General features: G+C 45.5%; 5 protein-coding genes and 1 non-coding gene across 6 annotated transcripts; 1 reads left to right on the forward strand and 5 right to left on the reverse strand.

Annotated features, from left to right (window-relative positions):
- Positions 1–536: 536 nt before the first annotated feature.
- On the reverse strand, positions 537–2,270 carry F5B22DRAFT_603557 (uncharacterized protein). Its single transcript, XM_047974755.1, has 4 exons — positions 1,993–2,270; positions 1,704–1,815; positions 1,372–1,642; positions 537–1,312 (listed from the first exon to the last, which is right to left on the reverse strand). Exons 1-4 carry the CDS (start codon positions 2,104–2,106, stop codon positions 784–786), a joined length of 1,026 nt encoding a protein of 341 aa, XP_047831727.1. The 5' UTR covers positions 2,107–2,270; the 3' UTR covers positions 537–783.
- A 3,566-nt stretch (positions 2,271–5,836) lies between these two features.
- F5B22DRAFT_645802 (uncharacterized protein) lies at positions 5,837–6,355 on the reverse strand (the record flags this gene model as incomplete). The annotated part of the gene is made up of 2 exons (XM_047978641.1): positions 5,837–5,946; positions 6,109–6,355. The coding sequence occupies 2 exons, from the start codon at positions 6,353–6,355 to the stop codon at positions 5,837–5,839; spliced, it is 357 nt and encodes a 118-aa protein (XP_047831728.1).
- A 486-nt stretch (positions 6,356–6,841) lies between these two features.
- On the reverse strand, positions 6,842–9,347 carry F5B22DRAFT_603576 (ankyrin). The gene is made up of 5 exons (XM_047974756.1): positions 8,959–9,347; positions 8,631–8,878; positions 7,920–8,525; positions 7,540–7,718; positions 6,842–7,446 (listed from the first exon to the last, which is right to left on the reverse strand). The coding sequence occupies exons 1-5, from the start codon at positions 9,059–9,061 to the stop codon at positions 7,113–7,115; spliced, it is 1,470 nt and encodes a 489-aa protein (XP_047831729.1). The 5' UTR covers positions 9,062–9,347; the 3' UTR covers positions 6,842–7,112.
- Positions 9,348–10,131: 784 nt separating this feature from the next.
- F5B22DRAFT_111793 (uncharacterized protein) lies at positions 10,132–12,362 on the reverse strand. Its single transcript, XM_047968782.1, has 4 exons — positions 11,360–12,362; positions 11,042–11,279; positions 10,803–10,914; positions 10,132–10,676 (listed from the first exon to the last, which is right to left on the reverse strand). Exons 1-4 carry the CDS (start codon positions 11,977–11,979, stop codon positions 10,357–10,359), a joined length of 1,290 nt encoding a protein of 429 aa, XP_047831730.1. The 5' UTR covers positions 11,980–12,362; the 3' UTR covers positions 10,132–10,356.
- A 1,532-nt stretch (positions 12,363–13,894) lies between these two features.
- On the forward strand, positions 13,895–13,966 carry F5B22DRAFT_t94. Its single transcript has one exon. It is a non-coding gene; the product is annotated as a tRNA-Arg (tRNA).
- Positions 13,967–14,959: 993 nt separating this feature from the next.
- On the reverse strand, positions 14,960–17,115 carry F5B22DRAFT_111818 (uncharacterized protein). The gene is made up of 3 exons (XM_047968783.1): positions 16,885–17,115; positions 16,638–16,808; positions 14,960–16,584 (listed from the first exon to the last, which is right to left on the reverse strand). The coding sequence occupies exons 1-3, from the start codon at positions 16,945–16,947 to the stop codon at positions 15,052–15,054; spliced, it is 1,767 nt and encodes a 588-aa protein (XP_047831731.1). The 5' UTR covers positions 16,948–17,115; the 3' UTR covers positions 14,960–15,051.
- Between the last annotated feature and the right edge of the window lie 975 nt (positions 17,116–18,090).

Here is an 18,090-nt window from a genome sequence, read left to right on the forward strand (position 1 = left end):
AAGTCTTGAACTTGCCGTCGGTAACTGCATTAATATATATATATATATGATGCTGGGCCTGGTTCGGGTCTTTGCCAGCAGGGTTCAGTTCTCGTGTACAACAGACATTGGCAAAAACCAATGTCTTTACTAGTAGTACATTTATTCATATTCAGCAATCAAGAACATGTCTACATCTGACAACTCCATCCTTATTTTCCTAACTTAGACCAAGGTTATGCGGTAATAAAAGTTATCAATTGGTCAAAAATAAACATAGCTTCCTCTGACTTGGGTAGTTCTACCGGTTTATAGTTGACTGATGGTGACGCAACTATCCCATTTTTAATATGGCCTTCTTATAATGAGTCTGTACGAAATCAACGAACTTCGTTCTTACTTCCTGTTTAGTTATGTGGTCCTTAGCATATCCACTGTTTTATTTTAATGCCACTGGCCCACCTTCGGCCAACTCTATGTCGTGAGTGGGTGTTCCTGGAGTGAGGCTGGGTCGTAAGTAGGTAGCACCTGAGTAGTAGATAAGTCGAATTTATGGGTAAGGGTTTAATAATATCGATTCCTAGTTTTCCTAACACTCAAGGGCGCTTCTCGCCCTCTTATATATCTGACTACCAAGCTATCTCCATCCCTCTGGGGTAACTTCTATCTTAATGCTACATTGTCCCTGACACTCTGTCACAGTACTGCGCAGCTGTATCTTGATGTTGACTTGTTATTGTCTCGGAAGCATCGCTGACTGAAGTGATACGCCCATTGCTGCTTGAAGAAAAACAGTAATATGGGTTAGCCTGCTCCCTTGCAACTCCCAGCTGAGCTACCTCCAGCATTCTGTATCTGGGTTCCAACACAGCTCTTTACACCAATTGGGAGTTTGCCAGACGCAAACCACATAGTGTCCGATGTCACTTCGAACTTCCAACTAGTAAGCGCCCCACAGTGACGGATCGCGTTCTTTATGTTCTCCCCATTGGGCCCAAGGAGGTCAGCAGACCAATTGGTCCCCGTCACTTCGAAATAGTCGTCGAAAAACTGATAGTCTACCTTGCACGTGTCTTGGACCCAAGTATTGAGGATACTGGCAACCAGGCCGCGGTCAAGGGGGACCCCGGGTTGTTGATATATTGGGTCTTGCTGGTCCAGGGGTAGAGGCTCTCTCGTGGTGCAGTCCGTTTTGACGAAGATCGTCTCGCCATCTGCTTGTCCATTGATGGTCCACGTAACTTCATCACAGACATTGCCCTCTGTAACAACGTTTACGCAATAATTTAAAGCATGCCCGAGCTGAAGCAGCTGTCCATGGGAATATGAACCACTAGGATTATCGTCAGCAGGAGCTTGTTTGAAGGAGATTGCATCTTCGTCAAAGCTTACCAGAAAGTCTTTTTGACCGGAACATACGTGAAATAACCGCATTGACCTGGGTCCAGCGTAACGGAAAAAGCGCGAGCTATTGCGCTAACCTGATTTTGGCTATAACCTGCTGATACTCCCACCTTGAGCGCACCCGCGAGATCAAAAGAAGGGTTGAGGCTCCCCATATAAGTAATATTTGTCGTAAGAGTGCTGGTTATGGAACATGTGAACGGGCCATGGCAATAAGTCCCAACGAAAGGTGACTCTTGCCCGTAGACGAACGTGGTCCCTGAAAACTGTTAGTATGGTACTGAGAAGGCATTAACAAACCATGCATTCCTATTACATACGAACTTGACAAAAGGTTGAGCAGCCTGATCTCCAATCATTAGCCTTCTCGCACTGCCCTGGGATATTGCTGTCGAATTTGTACGGGGCCGGGCAAGCGTCTTCGCGGTACTCCTGCCATATAAGAATACGTTAGCCTAACTCCCTATTATGCTCTTTACAGATTCCCACAGATCGTGATAGCTGATATCACGCATCGAAATATTTACATACTATGTAGTAGTTAGCCCTGGAAGGTGGTAGGTTTCTCTACCGGCACATATTTCGTAGCCGGATTGGGGGCTACATACCATGGTAGAGGATTGGTGAGCCATTGACACCATCGCATGGGTCTCGCCGGACAATGGAATGTAACGGAGTTGCGCGAACGAGCGACACGGCAAGGGCAAAGTTGATTACCCTCATGGTTCAAGTACAAGTATGGATATCGGATCAGTTCCAAAGAGGCTATTTATCAGCTAGGACTGCGATCAAGTCAAACCGGTGTGTGACGCATGTTTTGGTGTGATCCAGTCATCTAGGTATATACTATAATTCATAAGGACAAGCAGTGATACTTTATATATCCTTCTTCATTGTCGTTTAACACTGCGACTTAAGTTAATTTAGCACCATATCTACTTTCGTTCGGGTCCAATTCCGCTATGCTGAAACGCCAACAAGGCAAACCAAGTTCCTACGAAGCGGTAAGGCTCTCCACGCCGCATCCTAAAATCCATTCACATGCAAGTGCGTTTTTGTTGGTCTCTGGGATACTAGGTTACTGTATTTATGCCATGCCTATGGCAAGTAGTTTACTAGTATCAGAAATGATCGTTCTGGAGACTTACATGGCTCGCTGGCATTGTCTAGAACAAGAACTGGATTAATAGATTCATCTTATTGGCATGACAGATGAATTCGTTAATTACACAATGGGCTGCAGCCGAGCGTGTTAAAGCTGCCATAATTTATTAAATCTGTAATGAGCTTCTTAGAAGCGCTTGGGATGTGTCGAGGAATTCTGAGAGCTACTAATATATGAATAGATACAGGTAAATGTTAAGCGAGTCGCTCCTACTGCAGTTCTAAGGCGCGGCGTCGGGCCACCGATATCTTATACCATGAAAGGGGTTCAGATGCTGGAAAGTAAAACAACAAGAATTCGGTTATGTATTTTTGTCACAAAGCTACAGGTATCTACAAGCTCGAAAGACGAAAAAGAAATCCCCCGTAAGTTTGGGTTCAACTCTGTTCGTAAGGTGGTTGGAAGGACGCTTGCATAAAAAAAGAAATCATTATCTTACTGCATTTACTGCGTTTCTAACGATGTATGGTTTCTATCTTTTTACCCTCACCCTCGTGGTCTCTACTTTTCTCTGCTTCTTTAGTAGTTGAACCTGCGGGTCTCTGTACAAGACTACGCAGTTTTCAATATCAGAGGGTATTAGTAATAAGCTTGAATAACCGAGCATATAAGTGCCAACACATCCTTGTATATGCACATATAAACCAACATCCCACCCTACGGCTACGGCGCACAGTCATGAGGTATATGAAATTAGTGATGATCCTGAAACTGCGTCTGCAGTGCAACTTGCATAAGATCATGGATTGCAACGCTCTTCTAGGATCAGTGGCGATCGCATAGCGAACTCGCTCTTAATACTAGCGTAGCGATGCGGCGTTGTTGGTTGGCAAACACAAGGATTCCCTGCGGGCCGCAGGCTGCGGCACGGTTTTGACCCCTAATCCCACATGTCTGTCCACTAATTATTACAACCAACACCGATATCACTTTCTTTCAATCTACCTAGGTAGTCATACCTTTCCAAACAACAACTTACAACTTCAAGTCGGCATTCATATCCTCCTACGAGCGATTTGACCGCATTCCTGGACAAACCTGATGTTATCACGATAATAGCTCCATACTTGACACGAAGCTTCTGCGACCATCCGCCCCTTTCCAACAGGGATTAAACATCCACGTCCGCAAGAGCGAACATCTTTCGCAGCCATTTAGTTATGGCAGATACCTGGTCCACACCCTGTGAGAAAGGCGGTATCAGGTATATAGTAAGTTCATTGTGGCACTATGTCTAAAAGATCAGAAGTCTGAAGGCCTTCAGACTTCTCTGGCTATAACAGTGTATCTCTTTGCTCCTCCGTCCTCGAGACCCCTGACACACCCGTCAGTCCACGCATTCAACTTGCACTCACAGCAAGGCTGATTTTAGTAGGACTCGATGAGAACGATGGGTACCCTCATTGACCCAGCGCTAGCATCCACCCATCATGCCACATGGATGAACTACAACACATTTAAACACGATTGTAATAATCGCAGAGATAATCGGGCTCTTCATGTTTATGAGATAGCGTTTCGCTGTGCCATTGGCGCAGTCACGTTTGTCGACGTCGTTTATATTTGGTACCACTTGTTGATCTCTTTGATTACCCATGGAGCAGACGTTCATAACGCCTTCCCGTCATCGGCCAAGAGATGATAGTAAAGTGGTGCAGTGTGATATTGCTTAGTTATTTCTGAACTTTGGGGTACAGGGGTAATTTAATTTGGCGATGGCTTCACGTGCAAAATAACGATACACAACACATACCCCATCAGCTTCTCCTTTTCATACAATTTCAAGCGTTGCCTTTGCCTGATCATCGCATTTCCCAGTGTTATCTTAGTCATTAGGGCCTATTGAAGTGCAGAATCTATCCATCTCATTAGGTCTGGACGAGTCTAGGCTCGGGACTGAAGTTCTCTACCTTAATCGAAAGGACAGGGCTAGATCTGCAGTAGGTCCCACGCTGGATGTGCAGTATACAGCTGTTGCCACTTGATGAAGTCTGTCGCGCGCGTCGAACCCACCGGCAGCACCGTTTTTTCCGCACTATCTACACCACCTACCTAGGTATCTACCTACATATAGGCAGTCAAGTAAACTAAAGGCAAGCTCGGCAAGCCTACCTCGGTAGGTAGCATATAAACCAATATTAATACCTTAATAGAGCTTTGTTTTAAGCCCTATAAATGTTGACCGAAGTATTCTGCAACCTTTAGGTATGTTTAAAAATGTATACAGTGTATAAATGTTAGGCCAGTTGGAGTAGGCCTGCAGACAGCTGCATACTGCACATCCAGCGTGGGACCTACTGCAGATCTAGCCTTGTCCAATGGAAAAGGGTGCAGAGATTTTAGCATTGCTCCCACTAGAAAATAATTAATTGGAATTGAGCACTGCTGTATTAAGGGCCTGTCAAAGGGCTTAGAATTGCAGCTTGCCAGAATAAAACAATCTGCTAGGGCTGCAAAGATCCGAGGGTCCATTCAGATTCCATCCGGCCTTCGTGACTAATTTGACTCTATAATTATACAACTGGAACTGACCGCCTAACTTCTGCGGCCTGATTGGCTTGTTTTAGAAAGTGATGTTTACATAACCTTACTTTTCAATAATCTGCATGACTCGGTCTTCGGCCGTATACACGTGTGGCGTATGTCTTCTGCCGCTCCCTACGAAGGCTAATTACAGGAGGCTCTCGTTGTGACAAGGGCTCTTGTAGATGGCTTAGAACTTAGTCATATTCAGCAAATAATTCACTACGGGTCTCTAGGACCTTCGTTTCCCTCCTTCTTTGAGGCGGGAGAAACTTGGGCTATTGATGCTTCTCAAGCTTCATAAACCTAAGACCTTCTTTGCTCGTTGGGCTCTTTCACCTTAACTGTTGGTTCCGTACGCATATAACAATCTGATCTTGTGACTCTATATATATCTAATCACTTCTAGCTTGACTCTCGCCAAGGGCATGGTTGGCTGCAGGTGGCCTAGAGGGTCTTGGCAGTCTTGGCCGTATGACACTTGTGCAGCAACAAGTAACAGTACAGTACCGGTACCCCATGACTGTAGATCTCACAGTTGTAGATTGATCGATTAAACGACTGTGATGGTCAGTGAAGAGATGAAACAATTGCTATGCCCTCCCTCCGGGTGACGAAAGCATACACAATCCTGGTTCAATACCCTGTCCTAAGCCCAATCCCTATACTCCGACACCTATGCCACTGTGCTGCATCTGCATTCGTACCGACCGAAGCTTTGCTGGCAGAGGAAGCGGACAATGAGATAGCAGCCAGGGGTCTCGCTCATTCAGTCAAGCAGTGGATGTACTGAACCACGACGTTGCCAGCTGCGAGTATCAGTGGGTGGTTAATCCAGAACGCCTCCTTGTTGTAAGCTGTCCCATCGGGCTTGTCTGCACCCCGTTGATGTCAGCATACATATAAATATATAGTTATCGCGTTCGTGCCCCAAACATATGATCCTCTTGACTCGGCTAAGACAGCTAAAGCAAGGCCTAAAAGAATACAAGGACGGGAGGGAGGGAGGGGGGGATGCAACGGGTGGTTCTACTTACATGCAAAGCAGAAAAAAGTGTATTCACTGATGTCTTCCTGTTCAATGTACAGCCCTGAAACCTTGGACAGCAACCCGGGATCCTCGAATGTCAAGCCAGTATCGTATGGTGTCCACTTCACCGTCGTGTTTACGTACCCCTCACACCCGAGCTTCTCAACTATGAGGTCAATGGGCTTGGACTGAGCGTGAGCGATGCCAGCAAGGCCGGCGAGGCCAGCAAGGAGAGATGTTGCTGCGGTGCGCATTATGGCCGGGTTTGAACTAAATTCAGCGACGTAGTGGGTTTGCGCGTTTGTATATGTTTATTGCTTTGTGGCAGTAATTATTGGGTTCAGTGAAATTATTCAGGTTGCTGATGTTGGATGGATGCCTATTATTATATGATGGCGACGCGAAATGCACGTGATTTATCTTCATCTTATTCAATATCCACTCGCTCCTCGCAAGTTCGCTCCATTCATTCTCTCTAACCTACCATCCTTGCCCCGTTGCCCGGTAACTAACGCGATAATTAATACGAGATGTCACAGCTGATTTAACTTGCGCCGCATACATACATACAGTCTTACGCTTAATTATCTCACCCATTCCGAATGAGGACAGCTGGATTTTTGCAGTCGTATCCACATTAGACCTGCAGCTGTAGGACTTTCTTTTCATCCGTCAGCATAGTGTTGAAAAATGCATTGTAATTACCGTCAGATAGAACTATGACTCTATGAGCGAAAATAGTCCTTGGCGGGGATGAGTCCTCCCCCTGCATGAAATAAAACAATCAACTACGCAGGTTTGGGTCGCAAATATACATCAGGCTTGGCACAGTAGGCCAATACTAAAGATGATGGACATATACGACCTTGACCTCCGTACCTAATCCACATTAAAGTGCAGGGCCTGATTAGAGGCAACGTTGTATCCCCCAGAGTATTTAAATATCGGATGCCAAAATCTCCATGCTTCCATAGGAATACCTCAACGTTTGTATGTATTATTACGACTGGATCATGCGTAATAAGCCGGAGGTCTCGAGTCTAGCGGCCATAGTGTGCGATGCCACCAACGCTCACCGCTGTTAGGGATGTATTGTAGCACAGCGTCATGAGTCACGCCTTCGTGCAACAAAACATCTACCATCGAAGATAGTCCGTGTTTCTGTGCAATTGCCATCGCCCAGCCACCTGTGCCTGGTGTGTCTAGTCTGGCACCGCGCTCCCTAAGCAAGCGAAACAGGTCCATCCGTTCTTTAGATACGGCAAGCACAATAGGAGGTGGGCAGCCTCTTTGAACGTCTGCCCCATAACTTAACAATAACTTTACTATATCAATATTTCCTTTCCTTTTCACAATTAGAATCTTCAATTCAGGATGAAAGACATGCCGATAACTCAACCAAATCGACCTAACAAGTGAGAGTTTAGACAGGACTTACCATACAGCTTCCATAAGAGGTGAATTTGGCAGTTGCGGTGTATTAGAATCTGCGCCAGCTTCAAGTAGAATTCTGACGATTTCTTCATTTGCAGATCGAGTCGCTGATAGAAGGGGTGCACTATTCCACCCTTCTCGGGTTTGATTTGGGTTTGCGCCTTTGGCCAGCATGTAGTAGACCTGCGAGACGAAATGTTGTTAGTCCGTCGTATTGAAGGCAATTGAAAGCAGGAGAATGCAACAGGAAATCAAAATAGATGTAAGGAATAATAGACTCAGGGGATGTATAGGGGGTAAGGCAAGAATTCCTATTCTCATCCTAGTGACTCATGTTCTGGGAGTGTTCCGTGATGAAGGCATAACAGACACCCACAGACTGACCATGTTAATTTCTCCGAGAGCAGCCCAGTGTATAAGCCAGCCAGTTGGGTCATAGTTACGTCTATTGGGGCCGAAGGCTAGACTGCTAGGTTCTAGGAGGGCAGCAACTCGCTCGTAGCATTGTGGGACTGGCATGCGACAGATCAACTTTTCAAGCATCATGGCATCCATGAGCCCCTCCACACCCCTCTCGGTCAAATTGATTGGTCTCTTATCAAGGGCAAAGTTTACAGCATCTTGACAGCGAGGATGCCAAGCATATCTGAAGATTTCTCGCTGTTGAGAGTATGGAAGAGAACCTGTATCCCGGTACTTGGGAACACATGAGATTAATAGTTCAATCATATCGAGGCTTCCTTGAAGTGTGGCTGCGTGGAAGGCTGTACCAAAAACTGTGCTACGAATGTCGGGCTGGTTGACTCTAGAACAGAACTGGACCCCATCCGCGATTAAACCTTTGATGTAAGGCTTCTGGCCAAGGTAGATAGCAGCAACGTATAAATCGGCTTCGAGGTCTCCGTCGGAACATGGCTCTTCAACTTTAGGTTCTTGTAGTAGTTTTTCAATACTGTCATGCATTGCTAACAGGATGAGTAATATGGTACACTAGTTAATCCTGGAAGTTAGTAATAGCCGTAAAGGCTAAGGTCCAAGTAATGTTGTGTCTGAGCCATACGAGAATATTTTAATAGGGAACTCAATGAGCCTAACCTTCATGACAATTTCACCTCCAATATGTCCTTCTATTTCACAGACAGCTTTCGCGGCTCGATGTATCCGACCAAGCCGAGATGTAGTTGACTTTTCCCGTACTGTCTGATATTCCAGGTACGAGCACATATATGAAACAAAAGCTGGTCGACACCTGAAAAACTTTTCCGTAGGGAGAAGACAACCCGCAAGCTGACTTAAAAGACGAAGCCGAAAAATGGCATCATCGATGTAGGTCTTGAACTGGCCTTGAAGGAGTGTAAATTTACAGCATGCTCAATAATTCTGGATGATGGCGTGGAACGGGCTAACGAGGGAGAAGACGTACGGCTAACAATACGAATTCGCATTACGTGCTCGAATTGGCGCGACTTGACAATTTGCTCGAAGATGGGCTGCACAAGCTCTGGCGGAAGCTTAAAGAGATGCATATCTACAAATGAGAGAAGTCACTTGGTAGGCCCTACGACCCATACCTCAACTCTCGAAACTTGAAATTATAAGGAAATGAAAGCTTGGAGCAGTACTTGCCTAATCTCTCAACCCAATGACCTTCAGAACGCCATAGTGTTGTTAGGATGAAACTTATGGGTATTTTTGGGCGTCCTGTGTGGGCGGTGAAGCCAAAATGTGTAACATGCGGTATGCATATTGGAACCTATATCACCAAATTGCATGTGCAGCGGCGCACAGCAAATCCGGATGACAAATCTTGATGACAAAAGATGGGGAAAAATGAGAATGCAGCAAAAGCGAGAGACGCACCCCACTCACACCTTCTAATACAAGTCAACCTAGGTACCCCATCAAGCAAAGACGCAATCCAGTTGTTCCTTCAAGCCAAGAAGTTTTCTGCCGTGCAACTACATTCGGGGTAAAGAGGAAGATCGAGATACGAATTGGTATCAAGAAGAAGTTTTCTTGGCTACGCCAAGAGAAGGTATGATCGAAACGTATTGTATCTATATCGCTATTAGTTGCTTCACATTCAGGGCGCAAGTTGAAAATATGGCCAATGAACCGTATCACAAGTGCATATCTCAAGCCGCACATTCCAGCCAGGGCTCTTGCTGTTGATGTTATTGTCCATGAATGGCAACTGTAGTCTTGGGCGAGGGCGAAAAAAAAATACTGTTATGCTAAAGCTCAACCTAGGGGGTGCAACAAGTGGTAATAAACAGTACCACGTTGCCATCGGACTCTCGAATTAGTATGTAATTAGTATATATATTACATGTATAACAAGGACAGAGTTCTGGGGTTTGAACTTGATGCTATTCAGAGAATAATGAAAGTTAACCAGCAGTGACGCCAATTTTTCTACTAACCCGCCTCTACTTTCTCTAGTTACGCCACCTAAAATAGTTCTGTACAGCCAACCTTCGGCATCTCTGTATACCTACCTCATAACTTGTGTAGATATCAGCGTATGCTTAAATATCAATCGCGTGTCATGTAATATCCTATGCGTCATGACTCTGGCTTTCATGAACATATGCGATGTTCTTCCAGAAAACTTATATTCCTTGTGGTGCTATCTGCTACGCCGATAAGTGACTCCAAAACTATCTGTCAACTGATAGGCATGTAACATTCCAAAACGATTGTAGAGATATGCTAACAACTTTGGTGTTGTGCAGACTCTGAGAGTTCTGAACATCTCCATGCCCAGCTCAAGTTATAATAAAAGTCTCATCCTCACTACGTCTAGACCTGCTTAAACAAGTTACCATGAGTCATCCCGAGATTGCGTCTCGGCCACGTCGTTATCGTCTTCGCACGATAGGCCTTCCAACCGGATAACCAGGACATCAGGCGGGGCAGATAGAAGCCAATCAGACCACTGTTTCGAATCCATTTCGTCTACACTGGTCACTTTAAGCTGTATCTGCAGGTCAGGCTGATGTATATAATCCCCAAAGCTCCCCATCGTTGGTTTTAACTGGCGAAGAACAATGCCCCGCGTCCTTCCATGGGCGCCTACTGCATCGGCTGATAATCGAGTATATACCGGCTGACTGCGTATGTCCCTAGGCTTCCAAAAGACTAAACGTGATTTGTAAGCTTATGATCTATGTGTGACTAGAAACTCAGAAAGGATTACTGTTGCCTGGCTTCGCAAGGTCACGAAACTGGAAATAAGGGTATTTGAAAATAGAAAACGTTTCTTACCTTGAGATTCTGGATTTACCTCGTCATAGTCGGGATGCTCTCCGCCAGTCCATTGAACAGCTAAACATATCTGACGATGGAGTTCAGTGACCGAGATGCCTTCTTCTACGGACTAGAGCACACAGAGTCAGCGATTAGGATAGGTACGTCAAGTGGAGATGCAATTAGGAACTAAAAAATAGATGGGGAAACAAGAAAAAGGAAAGGGAGGATGGGGAGGTGGTCAGTAGGCTGCTTACTTTTCTGTCCCTCAAGATTCTTAGTGCGGCCCATGACATGCTGAGTGATAAGTCATCGGGTTTGTGGGATCCGTATGTGGAGGTATTGAAGGCGGATGCACTTATACACTCGACGATGCCCTCGCCCCTAAAACGGCCGCAAGTTAAGCTGCTGCACGCATTGTTTATGAGGAGGATATCGGCCTCAGAATCGGCAAGGGCAATGGAAATGATGCTCGAATCTACCGTAGAGCTCATCCTATAGTATGTCAGTAAACCAAGTTTAAGGTGCCGCCGCTCAGCCAAGAAGGGCGCTTCATCAGGAATATACTTGCTTACTTGGCCTCAAAATGCGACGACCATCTAGGGCAGCCCCTTTGATCTTCATGCTCATTCCCATGGCCGTCATACCAGATAATAAAAAGAGTCTCGGGACTGTCTGCACGTGCCAGGTCCATAAGCTTCTTAGTTAAAGCCAGATGAGGTTTCTTCATAGGAATTTTGAAGCGCCATACATCGTATTTGTATAGGCACTCGAAAGTCGTTTGAAACTGTTTCTGGTCCGCATCCAAGCCTGGTAGATCGTGCTCCTCCCAGCTAATCAGCAGAACGATAACCCGTTCGTAGCGACTCGTTTCGCTGCGTCTGACCCAATTCTCCTTTACTTCGTCCTGAGTTATTTGCAGCGGTGTTCTAGTGTCCACATACTCTGGAAGCTCGGTAAGACCCCAAGGATCTACGGAATTTGAGTTGTCTTTATGGTCGCCATTCTCCTCTTCAGATGACTCTTTAACCGATTCATTCGAATGATTTGAATCATCAGACCGCTCAGGTTGCTCGGTGTTCTCGGACAATTCCGGGCTTGTGGAAATCGGTGTCACAACAGGGTTGCTGTCATTGGAGAACTGCTCCCTCCAGGACAGTTCATGACTGACTGACTCAACAGATTCCCGCTGCATTATGAGAACCAATATTTAAAAGATAGAAGTCCTGTAGGCTTGTGGTTGTCGAAAGAGTTTGATGATCTCTACGACAGAGAATCGCAAAGGATTCAGTCAAGGGTGAATTTGCGATCAAGAAAAATATCGAGTCAAGTTGAATAAATTTGCTCACCACGATCTTGTGGTATATAAGTCAGACGACGGAAGAAAATGATAAGAATCTGGCAGTGCATCGTAAGTTTTATAGAAACCGCAGAGCTTGGTACTTAAGCATAGGCTTGTTGCGAGCATTCTATTGTCGCTGCCAACAAGTCATTGTTGACTGGAGATGAATGGATACTAGGAACAATTGGCTATCAATGAGAAGAGTGAATAGGCTAGGTGAATGGGCTTTATGAATGGATGGAATGAAGGTCTAGCCCATATACATTGACCAGGTCGAGTCAAGTTAGGCGGCAGGCAGCCTTACCGTGGCTGAGGATATGCCAGCTGATGCCTAAAGTGTTGCAAGATATGTATTGCAGTATTTATTTCTTGACAGTCAGATCAAGTAGTTGATTGAAAACTAATCCAGCTTCGAATCAAAATTTCTCCCATTTGAATTTTAAGTTCATAAGATCAATGTAAAGTGGTGTCGTGGTTATGGAATTCAGGTACCACCAGATGCCTATACTGGCCCACACAGGTGATGAGTTATGGACATCACGCAGAAGGATATGACACAGTACCTAGGTATGTATGCTAATAATAGCGCTCTATTTTTTTGATAATGGTTGTTCTTGCAAGAAAACAAGCAGGAACGTATAAGACAATGGGTTGTTTGTATTGAAGCAATCTTTGTTTTGGAAATGTGCATTGTCGAATGTGAATGGTCAATGCATCAAATCGTACAAACCAATACATTGATGAATGTATCGAAAGATACACCTGTTATTAATCGATGATTTGGGCGTTGAGAGACGATTTGCATTATTGTTCGATTGAGCATATTGAATCGTGCGAAACGCATTTGATGCCGCTCGAAGAATTCCCACAGATTAGTCTGCAAGGCTTCGTTCACTATACTATCTACTTTCAATTATCTAAATGGGTACTCCCAGTCACTCTCTGTGTAAGGGATATTAAATTTACACCACTATATCCAGGGAAGAGGAATTCATATCTGCACAGTTGGTAAAAAAAACAAACTCCAAAGCCACACTATAGGAGATAGATATCTATGTCGAGTTCAGGGAGAAAACTAAATGAAATAGTGTATCTATAAATCAAAACCTCGGTAAAATATTCGCAAGATGTTTCCAACTAAACGAGCATTTAGTAAGTACACCAGTTGCCAATGGAAAATAAAACTACATTTCTCTTCTATTTATAAATATATTCAACGCTCGTATATAAAATGTAGGGTAATGACTACCTACTTGCGCAAGATAATCCCGAGAACTTTCACATACCATTTTCAAAGTGTCGCGTTGGATCGCGAACTACCGTTTCAGTCGTCCCGAACCAGATGTTGTAAAACAGTGGTCCCGTAGGAGTGCAGGTGGTAATTAGAATAGATTTCGTCCCCGGGCTTAAAATTGGCCTCCATCAACTTCTCAATATTGATCTGAAAGATCTTGACATGTCTCACGCAGTCGTCGGAGTGGCTAACTATAGCTTTCTACAGGTATAATATTAAACGGAAATCTTCCAACACTGAACCTTTTCAGTCGCCCCGGCAACAGCGCCATTTTCGTTTCCCCAAGTAATAGTGAACATCAGCAGTAACTGTATTAAGTAGAAACTCACCAACTATCAATGTACCATGGACGCGAGATTCGCAGACAGTTTATTCACATCCGCCTGCTGGCTTTCTCAGACATTCTCTACTATTGCCGCTGCGCCAGTTAGACCTCATTCATGACGCTGATTAACAAACGGCGACTCCCGACTCGTCGATTTGGCGCAATGGTAGCGTACAGACCTCCTAAGTCTGGGGTTGCGGGTTCGAGTCCCGTGATCGATGCGAATAGTGTTGGTATTCAATGGGCTAGCACCATGGATTCATACCTTTTTACACAATTAGCCTATGCCGCCTCAGAAATGTTGTCTTTTGTCATGTCAATGGCGTAAAAACTATTCCGGTGCGTTGCGTTGTTTTATCGCCACCTGTTCTAAAGGAGGCATACCTCATTAATCTTCGATGTTAGCTCAATATTACTTCTGATTTTTACTAGTTCTAGTTAATATGGAAGTAAACTATAACCGGTCAGTTTGCTTCAGTTTAGTTATAGTTTTACCAAGACTTGGTTATCTAGTGTTCACGTAATGACTACGCCTTAGTTGTATACTAGTAGTATAACAACAGTCTGCTCAATCCTTACTTCTATTGCTGAGCTAACGTCGAAGACCATAGAATAGGTATAAGTAGGCCAAGAGTGGTACGAATGAAAGTGACTCCATCGGATAGGTTTCCGAGCCATATTCAATATCTAGGAACTGGGACATAACACTCAATGTTGAATACCTTGTTTTCTATATCTCGTGCTTTGATTTTCTGCAGTAGTTTTATTGATAAGGGTATCTCTCATATCTCGGGACGAGTTTCCTAACGGAAATGTCCATTCTTCCGGCTCTCTTTCATCTAAAACCAACAAGGATGAACAAAGCTAAGATCTAGTACAAAGAAAACAAGAGCAGCTAAAAAAAAAAAAAAGGTCGGAAACCCGCAATTGAGGGCTCCGGTTTTTTTTTTTTTTTAACTTCTCTACAGAATCCAAAGAAATCATTACATTGCAAACACGGTAGGTATTCGCTTTTGGGCTTCTGTCCAATTGTTTCCGGCTGTTTTCCCGCAAAACAGCCAGCCGAAGAAAAAATTTTAGGAAAAGGGGGGGTATTAGCACCGTGTCGTAAGCTAGAAACATCGTAAAGCCGACAGGTCATGATGTCGAATATTGCGTAATGCTTGGGCCCGTAATCGATTATCATCAAAGTCATACAGAATGAGCCATGGGAGTGGTAAGTAGTCATAGTTAATACAAGTCGACGGCCCTTCGGAGAAGTCGTAAAAGCAAGATCGCGTGAAGCAGTAGTTGTGTTGTTCCCGAATCATAAAAAGCCCCCCTCGTTTCCAATTACACCAATGCTGCCTCGCCATCGGCAGCGCTCGTCCGAGGTCTGGCTAGGGCCTCGAGGACTCATGGACCCACGTGGAGTATGCGTATCATAATCACCGCTTCCACGATTGCTGCCGGTACTGGCGTTCGATTGAATGAGTAGACTACTAGTGCCGCTCAATCGTTTCGTGAACTCATTGAAGCTGAGGTTCTTCATCTCAGAGGTAGAGTGACGTTTCTCATTGGATCGTCGCATCGCAAGGTTTTCGGTCTGTCTCAGTGGTGGGGATGATGGAATATGGAAAGGAGGACCGGGAATATACGGTTGGCTGCTGGTCCGCTGGGCCGTAGGTCGACTTCGTGAGTGTGACGTGTGTGGGCGTGAAACTGATGGTGCATTCCTCAGTCCAGATTCGCTATAAGTTGAATTGTGACGGTTGGTAATGAATCGAAGTGCCTTGAATGTTGTCGCATCCATCCCATCATGACCGCCATCTTCGAAGGCGTAATCGTCACTATCTTCATCGTCATCATCGACTTCCCGACCAAACTCGTCGTCATCCTCGTCGCTCTCATCATCCCATGTGCTCCTTAGAGGCTCAAGCTTTGTCTCCTTCGATCTCACGATTTTCTGGCGATTTTCTGTTTCACGCATCAGTGCCTCAAATCTTGCAAGAGAAGTGAGTTTCTCTTCCCCTGCGACCTCTCTATCGGAGCCGGGGATACATCGCATTTGGAAAGCCCGGTCTAGGATAGTCTCACGAGGGACTATAGGTGGGCTTGACTCCAAGCTAGGCTGACTAGGGCCCTGGGATGAACTTATGCTGGCCCGCCCCATGATAGGGGAGCTCAGAGTCGAAGAGCGTCCTTGTGCCATTGTCCACCCTTCAATCAACTGCTCTGGATATTCATCTACCGTAGCAGCCGGTGAAGGAAGTTCCGAGTTCTGAAGATTGGCATAATGCTGCTGAACGAAATTCATAGCAGCCGGCACCATGGAGCTGGCTTGAGAAGAGAGATCACTCGTTCGCGACCGAAGACTAGGGGATCCAGGAGCATATACTGAACTTGGTTCGCGTGACAGGGGAATGGCTCTGCCAGACGACTTTGTTTGCAGCTTTGACTTCAGCTTTCCCTTTGCACTCGACGCTGGCGAAGACTTTTCGGCTATATCTGGCACCGGCGAGAACGGGCTTATGAAGGTTGGTGACGATGGACTAATTGGGCTCATAGGCATGGATTGTTGTCGCTGCACGAGAGTCTGAATGTTCCTTGCCCAATCGTCCAGGCTATACTGTGATCCTTCGGTGGTGAGAAACAAAAGTGTTGAGGGACCCGAATCCTTGGTCGCAATTAGTCCTCCTGATCGGCTCGATCGACGCTTTCGCAGCTTGTCGGTTGCCGGGTCGGGAGAAATCTGGATAGTTAAAGTAGGAATGTGACCCTGTTTTCGGTGGGCAACCTGCCGCACTTGGCAATCTGTTATCGATGTAATTGAATGCTGGCAAATGGGCTCTTTATCCTCCTACAGGCCTGTTAGCAAACACAGTCTCAACATCTGATCCATCCAAAGCGCACCTTGGACTTGTAAACCGAGAGGTAAGTGGCGTCAGTGAGACCCTTCAATTGTGATCTCGAAGCCCGTCCGCCTACATCTCTCATACGGGCATTGGACAAGACCTGTGAAAGCGACAGGTTCGGCTGGTGGCCTTCTTTATACGATAATGAGCCAAGGACGACATAGCGTGGCTAAATCGGACTGTGTTAGCACTTCAAGGAAATAAATCATTGGGTGCGCACTGGGTGGCAGCAGGTAGCAAATCACCTTCCAGACAGGCTTTCCGAGGATTGGGCCCCGGTCGGGAGGCATGAGAAGAATGTCCTCCATGGCGGCGATAGGTGTATATCAGAGTAACAGCTTGGAGTTAGATGAGTGTTGCGCGGGTTGGCGCAAAGATTTTAGGCCTGACCCTCAATGTATAAAAGTACAATCGCGCACAGCTTAAAAATATGAAACATAACCTAAACGCGAGAAGCCGAGCTCTTTGATCTGTTGTCAAAACGGCATGCTGAGAGCGAACCGGCGAAAGGGAGGACCAGATGGCGACGAGCCTTTATTCAGAGTGATCAAGAGAAGCCCGATTCACAATGCAGGCGAGAGGCGCAGAAAAATAACAGCCAGCTGGTCGGCCTTCCTCGGAATGAAACTACTGACCAGAGACAACTCAACACACCTCGGCCAGTTTTCCGCAAGAAGGCGAGAGCAGAAAGAAAGGTGGCCAACCACCTGCCAGCAAAGGAAAAGTGGCGTGAAAGAGAAGAAAGAAAGGGCGAGAGCGAGATGTAAGTAAGTATGAAGTGAAGTAGTAGAACGTATGCAGTGTAGTGGGATAGGCCGACCGCAAAGCCTCGCTATCCACGGTCGGCTGACCCCTGTACATTCACGAACATTAATTTAAATATCTTGAGTACGCTACCTACACTAGACAGAGCAAGTAGACGGTAGAAATGGTCAGACTAGTGTACCGAATAGCGTACTGTACCTTATCTGGGCAGCGGACTGTTGAAGTAGGTAGGTGTCTCTCTCTCTCTCACTGTACGCTCCAGATAGGGAAAATGTGTTGTGTGGTAATTGTGCATCTGGAAAAATGCCCAGGGGTAGGGTGGATAGAGAAAAGGATCGATGTACATAGCTAACGTACGTGTAGGTAGTGTACTGTAACTCCTGAGAACGCCATCAGGTCCATGATGAAATATGGAGAAACCGGCTGGGATATAATCGGCTTACTTACCTGGCTAAACTTAGAATAGAAGAAGTGCAGGGATTCCACACTCTTAAAAAATTACTTGACAGTCTTGACCATCTTCAGACTCGTCTAACTCAAAGCAAACATCTCCCTATCCTTATAGCAGCATGGCGCAGCCCAATAGACTTTGTATTTATATGTAGTACTAAGTATTAGTTGTATACTCCGTACACATCATAATTTTCCTACTTGAGAATGCAACCGGTACCCAGTCTAGTAAAAGA

Source organism: Xylaria bambusicola, assembly GCF_022495145.1.
Source record: "Xylaria bambusicola strain CBS 139988 unplaced genomic scaffold F5B22scaffold_16, whole genome shotgun sequence".
In the NCBI taxonomy this organism is placed as follows: domain Eukaryota; kingdom Fungi; phylum Ascomycota; class Sordariomycetes; order Xylariales; family Xylariaceae; genus Xylaria; species Xylaria bambusicola.

What these genes read in the sequence shown, in the direction of transcription:
- F5B22DRAFT_111793 (XM_047968782.1), bottom strand. Translation starts at nt 11,979, where the DNA reads ATGCAGCGGGAATCTGTTGAGTCAGTCAGTCATGAACTGTCCTGGAGG. An exon ending in TCGTCGCATTTTGAGGCCAA is followed by an intron (nt 11,280 to 11,359) that starts GTAAGCAAGTAT and finishes GACATACTATAG; the next exon opens with GATGAGCTCTACGGTAGATT. An exon ending in GGTAAATCCAGAATCTCAAG is followed by an intron (nt 10,677 to 10,802) that starts GTAAGAAACGTT and finishes AATCACGTTTAG; the next exon opens with TCTTTTGGAAGCCTAGGGAC.
- F5B22DRAFT_111818 (XM_047968783.1), bottom strand. Translation starts at nt 16,947, where the DNA reads ATGGAGGACATTCTTCTCATGCCTCCCGACCGGGGCCCAATCCTCGGA. An exon ending in TCGGAAAGCCTGTCTGGAAG is followed by an intron (nt 16,809 to 16,884) that starts GTGATTTGCTAC and finishes AGTCCGATTTAG; the next exon opens with CCACGCTATGTCGTCCTTGG. An exon ending in TCTCGGTTTACAAGTCCAAG is followed by an intron (nt 16,585 to 16,637) that starts GTGCGCTTTGGA and finishes ACAGGCCTGTAG; the next exon opens with GAGGATAAAGAGCCCATTTG.
- F5B22DRAFT_603557 (XM_047974755.1), bottom strand. Translation starts at nt 2,106, where the DNA reads ATGAGGGTAATCAACTTTGCCCTTGCCGTGTCGCTCGTTCGCGCAACT. An exon ending in GCTCACCAATCCTCTACCAT is followed by an intron (nt 1,816 to 1,992) that starts GGTATGTAGCCC and finishes CTTATATGGCAG; the next exon opens with GAGTACCGCGAAGACGCTTG. An exon ending in CCGGTCAAAAAGACTTTCTG is followed by an intron (nt 1,313 to 1,371) that starts GTAAGCTTTGAC and finishes CGATAATCCTAG; the next exon opens with TGGTTCATATTCCCATGGAC.
- F5B22DRAFT_603576 (XM_047974756.1), bottom strand. Translation starts at nt 9,061, where the DNA reads ATGCATCTCTTTAAGCTTCCGCCAGAGCTTGTGCAGCCCATCTTCGAG. An exon ending in CTCTCGGAGAAATTAACATG is followed by an intron (nt 7,719 to 7,919) that starts GTCAGTCTGTGG and finishes TTCGTCTCGCAG; the next exon opens with GTCTACTACATGCTGGCCAA. An exon ending in CCTCTTATGGAAGCTGTATG is followed by an intron (nt 7,447 to 7,539) that starts GTAAGTCCTGTC and finishes AATTGTGAAAAG; the next exon opens with GAAAGGAAATATTGATATAG.